Source organism: Sinocyclocheilus grahami, unplaced genomic scaffold (assembly GCF_001515645.1).
Source record: "Sinocyclocheilus grahami isolate Dianchi unplaced genomic scaffold, SAMN03320097.WGS_v1.1 scaffold89.1, whole genome shotgun sequence".
Classification (NCBI taxonomy): Eukaryota; Metazoa; Chordata; class Actinopteri; order Cypriniformes; family Cyprinidae; genus Sinocyclocheilus; species Sinocyclocheilus grahami.
In genome coordinates, this window is record NW_015505268.1 from 726256 (window position 1) to 734877 (window position 8622).

At 37.9% G+C, this 8622-nt stretch overlaps 1 protein-coding gene across 2 annotated transcripts in view; it reads right to left on the reverse strand.

Moving 5' to 3' along the window:
* Positions 1–8622, reverse strand: part of LOC107587064 (serine/threonine-protein phosphatase 2A 55 kDa regulatory subunit B beta isoform-like) — a 47316-nt gene that overhangs the window by 26656 nt on the left and 12038 nt on the right. The window contains exon 1 of one of the 2 annotated variants that reach the window (XM_016274677.1): positions 5762–6230. The exons of the other annotated variant lie outside the window; for it this stretch is intronic. Coding sequence (XP_016130163.1) covers positions 5762–5831 — 70 coding nt within the window. The 5' untranslated portion in view covers positions 5832–6230. Of the gene's footprint in view, positions 1–5761; positions 6231–8622 lie in introns of those variants that run through there. 2 annotated transcript variants of the gene reach the window in all.

Sequence of the window (8622 nt, forward strand, 5' to 3'; positions counted from 1 at the left end):
CTCATTCAGCTCAGCTTTCATGCAGATATTTTTTATGTATAGTTTCACAAACCTGAAGTCAAACCATTCGTTTTTTGCTTCAAATTTCAAAATTATACAATCTAATTTAGATTAAAAACTGCTCATGCAGTTGCATGTATGCAGCATCTTTGTTTGGATCATGATTAAAATGCAGTAGTTAACTTTTAAATGGAAAGAGCACAGACAAAGCCTTAGTTTGTTTATATGAAGAGATTTCTTTTATTTGTTACTTATTTATTTGATTTGGGGCTTGTTTTAAAATTTCAATGTAGTTTTGTTATTTACATTTACATTATATTTAAATTTTGTCATTTAGCAGATGCTTTTGTCCAAAGCGACTTACAAATGAGGACAATAGAAGCAATCAAAACCAACAAAAGAGCAGTAATATGCAAGTGCTATATTAGTATATTATTATAGTGTTATATTTCAATTTCACAAAGAAATGTGCAGCATTTTGTCCAAGCAATAATAAAAGGACACATTTAATTTATAATTTGTCTTAAATCTCATTTTGTAAAAAAAAAAAAAATCGTGAATCGATTTGTGAAATCAAAATCGTGAATCGAATCGAATCGTGAGTTCAGTGAATCGTTACATCCCTAGTTTCCATTGTTATGCTGATGATACTCAACTATATATCTCAACAAGACCAGATGAAACTTCTCTTATTAAATTCGGATAAGACAGAGATATTACTTATTGGACCAAAAGACAGTACATAGAATCTCTTGGATTACAATTTGCAACGTTCAACAAAGAACCATTCAGTAATCATTTTTTCTTAGTATATATAAAAAACAGTTTATTAATCTAAAGAACCTTTTTCCACTATAAACGCCTTTTGTTCAGTGGAAAGGTTCCATGGATGTTCTTCATGGAACCAATAAAGAACCTTTCTTAGGTTTATCCAAGTACCCCCTTAAAGGGTTAGTTCACCCAAAAATGAAAATTCTGTCATTAATTACTCACCCTTGTGTCGTTCCGAACCTGTAAGACCTTCATTCATCTTTGGAACACAAATTAAGATATTTTTGATGAGTTCTCAGACCCTGCATAGACAGCAATACAACTGAAATGTTCCCAGGTCCAGAAACGTAGCAAGGACATCGGTAAACTAGTCCTTGTGACATCAGGGGCTCAACCGTAATTTTACAAAGCAACGAGAATACTTTTTGTGAGCAAAGAAAACAAAAATAATGACTTTATTCAACAATTATTCTTCTCCTCATCCTCTGCGGCAGTGTGCAGCTATGCATGATTCAACAGAGTATTTCACAGATGTTTTCACAGACTATTTTACCGATGTCCTTGTTTTACGTTTCTGGACCTGGGAACATTTCAGTTGTATTGCTGTCAATGCAGGGTCTGAGACGAAAGCTCTCGGATTTCATAACAAATATCTTAATTTGTGTTCTGAAGATGAACAAAGGTCTTAAGGGTTTGGAACGACATGAGGGTGAGTAATTAATAACAGAATTTTCATTTTCAGGTGAGCTATCCCTTTAAGTACATGTACTCCCGGTCAAGCATCACAACTACAGCCTTCAAAGCGGTGCTTCTCCATTAAATCCACAACAATATTTTTCAAAACAATTAGTGTGTGACTTCAAAGTGTCTGCTGTGAACAATGCACATGTTATTTGATGTACCCTCAACACTGAGGTAATCTTGTATTAAAATGCGGTGAGGTAAGAATGAGGTAAGACTGTGGTGAGGTTAGACTATATTAGACTTGATGCTGCAATCTCCTCCTTTTAGTGCACTAGTGCCTACATAAGCAGTAATGCAACTGAGCCCGGGCCAGCTGCCTGCGCAATACCGTGAGGCCATTACTGTGTATCCAGGCTAAGTTCTGCTGGCTTCGAGCCCTGCAGTGCAGATTGGAATACCGCAAAGCTTTTTCTCTGCCGGGCAATATTTTATCTTTCTCTCTCCCTGTGAGTTTTAGAGCTCAGCTACTTTCCGAGCTTGCAGCGATTGATGATCTTGTCAGTGTTTCAGGGCGTTTTCTCATTCATTAGTGTGTTGTGTAGCGTGGGTGGTGGAATGGACTGATGTGTAAGCATGTAGGGGGAGCGTTCTGGTCAATTACACCCAATGCTACACAAATGAAGACAAAAACCGAATCTCTTTCTCTGTCTCAGCATGGTCGCATCCATCCTCCAGCTATTAGTGCTGTCAACCCGAAAGCATCTGTGTTATGCTAATGAAACTAAATTTCATTTATTTCACTGAGTTTCATTCTACAAGAGAAGACGTCTATCACCGCATAACTTGTGTTTCAGCACAGGAAAGGCGTGAAATGCCGGGATTCCCTGTGCAAATGAAATGCGGGAGAATTGCATGAATGTTCCTCAAGTGTGAGCGAACACGACTCCCATGGATATAATTTGATTGGAAGTAATATACAAGAAGCTATTAAAAAACTAATATCCAGGTCAGCTATGCATGATTCAACAGCGTTTTTATTGCATTCCTGAAATATTAACTCCATACCTAAAAGGTCTTTATGAACCCTCATGGCATAATTTGATATTTCTCTTAAGCTTAAGAAAAGGGATGCCAATATTGGGTGTTTTTAAAACGCCCCTCTATCACCTATCTGTCAGGGCTTTATTAGGTTTGGGACCCAACAAACCACTACTGGGACTACAAAGTTACCCCTGCGAAATCCAATTACTATGGCCATGGCACTTTAGTAAATTAGACAAATTGGGAAAAAGAAGAGGTCCTTTGGTAGGTCATGTTGTCGGGTCATAGGGCAGATAGCATTGGTTGTTTCAGAAAAGAGTGCACTCGATAATCAAAATCCAACCATGCCTGGAACGTGAATCAACACACATTAGTCTCTGGTGTAAGTGCTCCCAATGGAGAATCCCAACCACTCTAAACTCCTATTTTCTATGTGTGTCTATAGACGAAGCACACAAGAGTTATAGTGCTGTGTTATTAAACTCTGTCTATCAGCCTCCACAGCCTGCGGGAGAGAAACACAGAGCGAGAGTAACCCTGGACCTCAATTATGCCTCTGAGGATGTCTGCAGTGGGGAAATACCACCATCATCTACTGCATCATGTGAGCAAGGCAGTATGGGTATGCGGTGAGGGGGCGGGGTGAACGACATACATCCATTCAGTCTAGACTAGAGCAACCTAGACTGTAACACTTAACTTTGTGTATCATTTTGGCATTTTAAAACCATAGGCTGTCTGTGTGGCAAATATATTTTGAACGAATGCTGTTTTAAAGAAAGACAGAAATAAAGATGATAGCAAGGGCTGTGCAGTGATAAAAGGAGGAATACATGAACCCAGCAGTGTAAAAATCACAACAGCCATTACATGCACTGATTTTACACTTCAATTTCTGTATATGTATATATGTAATAAGCATATGCACATTCTTTTCTGAAAATACTGTTCGCTCATGCGTTTTTGTAATTGTGGCCAGTAACTTGACCAGCTAACTTCTCATTTATGTTCTTTATAGAAAAGCACAAGAACAATTTGCAAGAAGTATGCAATGATATGAGTCCAAAATATGCTTGACCTTTCTGTCTGAATCTAAAATCTTACAGAATCACATTTAAATGAATAGGTGTTTAAATGACACTCACAAAATTGGAATGTGATCAAATTCTAATTAATATTCATGTGCATATGAATGCAGTCATTATAGTGAAAGCATCCTTTCATTTACTCAGAATAATGCTTGATCTAGATGAGTTTTCCAATGGCAAGAACCTTTAGCTCCTCCCACTATTGAATATTTAGTTATATCCTGGCTTGTACCCATAGTTATGCACGTCTAATGCGACAACTGTGAGTTTGCGTAATTGGAACAGATATTAAATTCATCAAATAGCTCTTTCCTCAAACAAGCAGCAACACATCTGAGAACAGCACTGAAAACACTGAAGCCACATGTCACTATACTGCAAAGAGAACAGATCTTTATGGTAATGTCTGCAATGCATGCTTTGAGCCAGCATTTTAAAACCTAATTCATATTGTGTGAGACAAATGGCAAATTGCTTATGATTAACCTAAACTGCTTATGATTGCAGGTATCAATCTGAATGCAAGCAGAATGCAGTCAGCCACACTATATGTGCATCATAAATATGCTTAGCTGAGAGGCATCGAGGGCCAAATTTGCCAGTGAAAGATGCTCTGTGGCTTGTTGTGTGTGTGTGTGTGAGCAAATGCTTCATTGCTACTGTGTGATTTACAGAGAAGCCGGGGTGGGCATAAGACAGGTCATAAACCAAGGAGGCATTTGAGTCCAACGGCTACAGATTGATTCTGCTCATTAGATCTGTTTTGCAAAACCTCCCACAGCCATTAATTACCGCCCAGAAAGATGCCCACCGCTGCCACAACCAGAGCTTGCTTTTCCACTGATCTAGACTCCAAACATGCCAGGAGATTGTTCACCTGAAACCTGCGCTGGAGTGTATTTGCATAAAATGCGCCAGGCTTTATCATGGGTAACTGCACCTGCATTTTTAAATGTGGTTGGAAATTGGAGTCATTACATGTACAAACACCTTTATGGAAACTTCTGAGTGTGCGTAACTTCCAGTGCGCTGTGAAAGCCTCCTTCTTTAAGTGTCGGTTAGCTGAACTCCCTCTGTTGCTGCTTTCATTGATTTTACAGTGTTACTGTAGATTATATTATATATTATAATGCTCTTCTCAGACACACCCTCACTTTTCAGACCATAACCTCCCTGTATCATTACTAATATAGTACAGGTTTGCATTATTAGTTGAGAACCTAACAATAATTGATGATGACCTTCTTCAAAAACTGGGAACTGACAGAAGCTAAACAGCGCCAAGATTAGAATTATGAATACAGTATTATATTTACTTGCTTAAAAGCAACATCAAATGTAAACCTGGTTATACATTGTTAAAAACAAATCCCCTACTTCAGCTTTAAACCTTCAGTACAGCGACTGTCTTAAATATAATCAAATTAAATTTAAAGTATTGAAATGAAAGTATAATCAAATTGGATGTACAAGTAATTTCAACAAATTATATGAAATTGATTTTAAAAACTGGGTTGAATCTTGTACAACTGAAAAAAATGAAATTGTTTGAAATTGGTTATTTTATTTTATTATTGGTTATTATTTTGATGAGTTAAAGTAATGGAAAAACAATGTTAACATGACTTATTGATCATATTTTCTAGTGTATGGAATGTTTAGTCATATTATTTAGGATTATTTATCTTATATAAAATGTTTTTTTTATTATTATTATTTTAATGCTGACATTGTTGAGCTGTAGTGTTTTGAATTTCCTTTTAATTATCACTCAAAAAAAATGTCTGCAGTTCTGTTATGCCAGTCATATCTGACTCATTGTACACGTCATACCTCAATGACCACTGCCCCATAGTAACACCTAAAACCTGAGCTCAGGCTAATGCAAGATCTATATATAGTCCTAAGCCTATAAAAACATGACAATCATCTTTTATCAAGGTGTCTTGCAAAAGCATGTGATCTAAAGCACAATGCACCTCACATAATGCCAGTGATCCAATGCACACTGCATGAATGTGTGACTTCTGATCACCAAGTCTGAGATTCATCAATGCACCAACAAGCACTAACCCCCAATGCACATTCACAAACAGGAGGGGGTCCTGAAGAGCAGCACCCGCCCCCACCGTCGTTAATATAAGTGAGAATCGAATTCAAATCGATTTTCCAAATACCTTCGGTTGCATAGTTGTGGTCCCGAAGGAAGCTGTTGTTAATTTTGCGGCTGTCACTCTCCTCCTCCATTTATGATTCCGTTATATCTGTTTGTTGAACTAGACACGCAGGAATCCATCGTGGACCCTGAACATCAGCAGGCGGTTTGCGGATCCATCGCGGTGTCTGTCGCCTCTCTCATGAACGTGACGGATGATCTGATGCCCGGGGTGATACAGCTGGAGCTCGACTGGCAAGAAAAATCCTTCAGCAATGCATACTTGAGAAGCACTTCTTAAACAGGTGCGCTAGCGAATCCGTTTAGAAGATCTCCTGTCTTGAAAGGCTGAATGGAGAACGAATGTGCAGAGGTGTAAGGAACCCTAGTACCCTGGTAAACGAAGTGCGCTGAATGTGGTAAACTAGGGCAGGATTTCCACCTTCTGAGCCGAGGAGGCGGGGTTATGCGTCAAGCGCTCGATCCGTCCACGCCACGTCTCTCTCTCTCTCTCTCTCTCTCTCTGCTGAGGACACACGGTCTGTTATGTACTTTCATAGGTTCTGCCCATTCACACAGGCGCTGTCCAGTGCTGAAATCACAGCGAGTGCCAATACGAATGACAGCGAACAAATGACTTAAACACGATAACTGCAATTTTACGCAAATGTCATGTCAAATGTGGTTGCATTTTTTTACAGCCACTGAAACGGAAATGCACCATGAATTAAGTTTCCCTTGTGTGTTTTATTCAGTTAATTCAGCTCGAACCTAGAAGTAGTTGATTGAAGAGCGCTAATTTTGGGGGCGAGTGAGGAAAAATCAAAACAAGCTTGGGGGATTTTAATATATATTATTTTGCACAAAATATATACGTTTTAACAGGTTTTACAAACAACATTTCATTAACAACTGCAAGATGTCTTGACTGACGCGCGTGAACAGACGGCGCATGCGCATAAGTACATTGCGCATGGGCAGACTGGGCAGTACATTGACAAACGTAAGTCGTGTCAATATTTATCATTTTATTATAGATTTACGTGTAAAATATTTCACAAAAACGTTTTTTAACAACTTAAATATATAAATTACGCATAGTTTTGTTTAAAACGTCTATAGGACAAATTACTGTTAGCTGACTAGGCTGCTATCTGCGAAAACGAGATGAACCGGAGCCGTTTCTGTCTCTCTTTAAAATGACTACAACATTTTCTTAAACAACAGAAATTTCCTCAAACGTCGAATCGACCACTTGAGAGTTTTGGAATCTTGAAATTATGTGACGTGGCAAGCTATATTCCATCCAAATCTGTTTTAAACAGCGTTTCGCTGATTCTTTTACAGGTATTATGCATGCACAAGTTTAGTGCCTCATTTAATCGAGAAACTACAAGGAATAATTTTAAAGTTAAAATTTTGATGTTAAATAAAATAGAAATCCATAGATATTGACAGCATAGGCTATACATTTACTATGCATTTTACTATTATTCTCGCTCTCTCCCTTGCTTTCAACAGTTGCTTTTAACATTATTCTTCAGTCACTGATGTTTCCTTGAAGAAATGCAAATCTAGTTCGCTTTGAAATGTGAAAACAAGCCTCTTGATTTGGATAAGTGATACGTGCGCAGAGGATTCGCAAATCTGTCACACTGGATTCTAGTCAGATCCCTTTAGGGTCTCATACTCCTTAAGTGTGCAGACCAGACGATGATTAATTCGATTCGAGTCTAGCCACTGGCTCGTTCGTTTTGGAAAGATTTGATTTACATGCTGATTTTTAATATGAAACTCTGCAGGGACTTTCCCCTGCTACTCTCATTCTGTCTTCAAGCATATTTTCCACTGTAATCTACCTGATGGTAGATGGTATTAGGCATAATAAATGTGCCAAGGATCCTAAATGCATCAGGCATTTAATTCCTAAAGCCAAATTGCAGATAAAATAGGTATATTGGTCCTTTCAGACAATTTCATAAATATAGTCCATCATCACATGCCATTTTCCACTTAATGACCCATTAGTTTCCATTAGAATGCATGTGTGCAGCATGTCTGGACGAGCTGTAATCAGGCATATTGCATTGCACCTGTTTTCATGTGATTTTCAAACCTTTCCACCTCACTGAACATATCTGAAGCATCTAAGCCCAAAACCCGCATGCCATTCCTCTCCCCTGACAACAATCCTTATCATTATTCCAACAGGGCGACAAAAATCAATGATTTTCTGTCAGGGGAGAGGGAGGACCAGGACGATGACAAATTCCAGTTGGCATCTTTTAAAGATCAACAGGGAGAGCAGCTATCTGTCAGTCAGAGGGAGCGAGGGGGTGAGAGATATGGAGGGAAAGGAAAGACAGAGATGCGGAGATGCATTAATAAAAAAAGAGGGAGACAGTCGAGTGGGACAGATTGTTTTACAGTATAATTAGAGTGAGAGCTTCACATTGCCAACAGCATCAGAGGATCAATGGTGGTGCTTTAATTAAAGTCTTGCCGTTCTGACTTTCCATTCCTCTGTATAGCACTGACTTAAAGAAACAGTGCTGCTAAAAATGATTGTGTTATTTAATTATTTACTTGTTGCAAACCTGAATGCTGTTTTTTATGTGGCGAATTTTTAAACTTCTTCATAAAGCTGTTTACTATACAAAGGCATAGTGACCATGTCTGTTAAGCTCTAAAAAGGACAAAATACAAAATAAATGTAGTATATATCAGTGTTGTTTTAGTATCGAGATATTGTTATAGTTTATATTTACATTTTGAATCAGTTTTTCTGTTTAATTGAAAAATCTTAAATGTAGTTGCAGTTATGTTGTTTTTGTAGAGTTTGTTAAATATATATATATATATATATATATATATATATATATA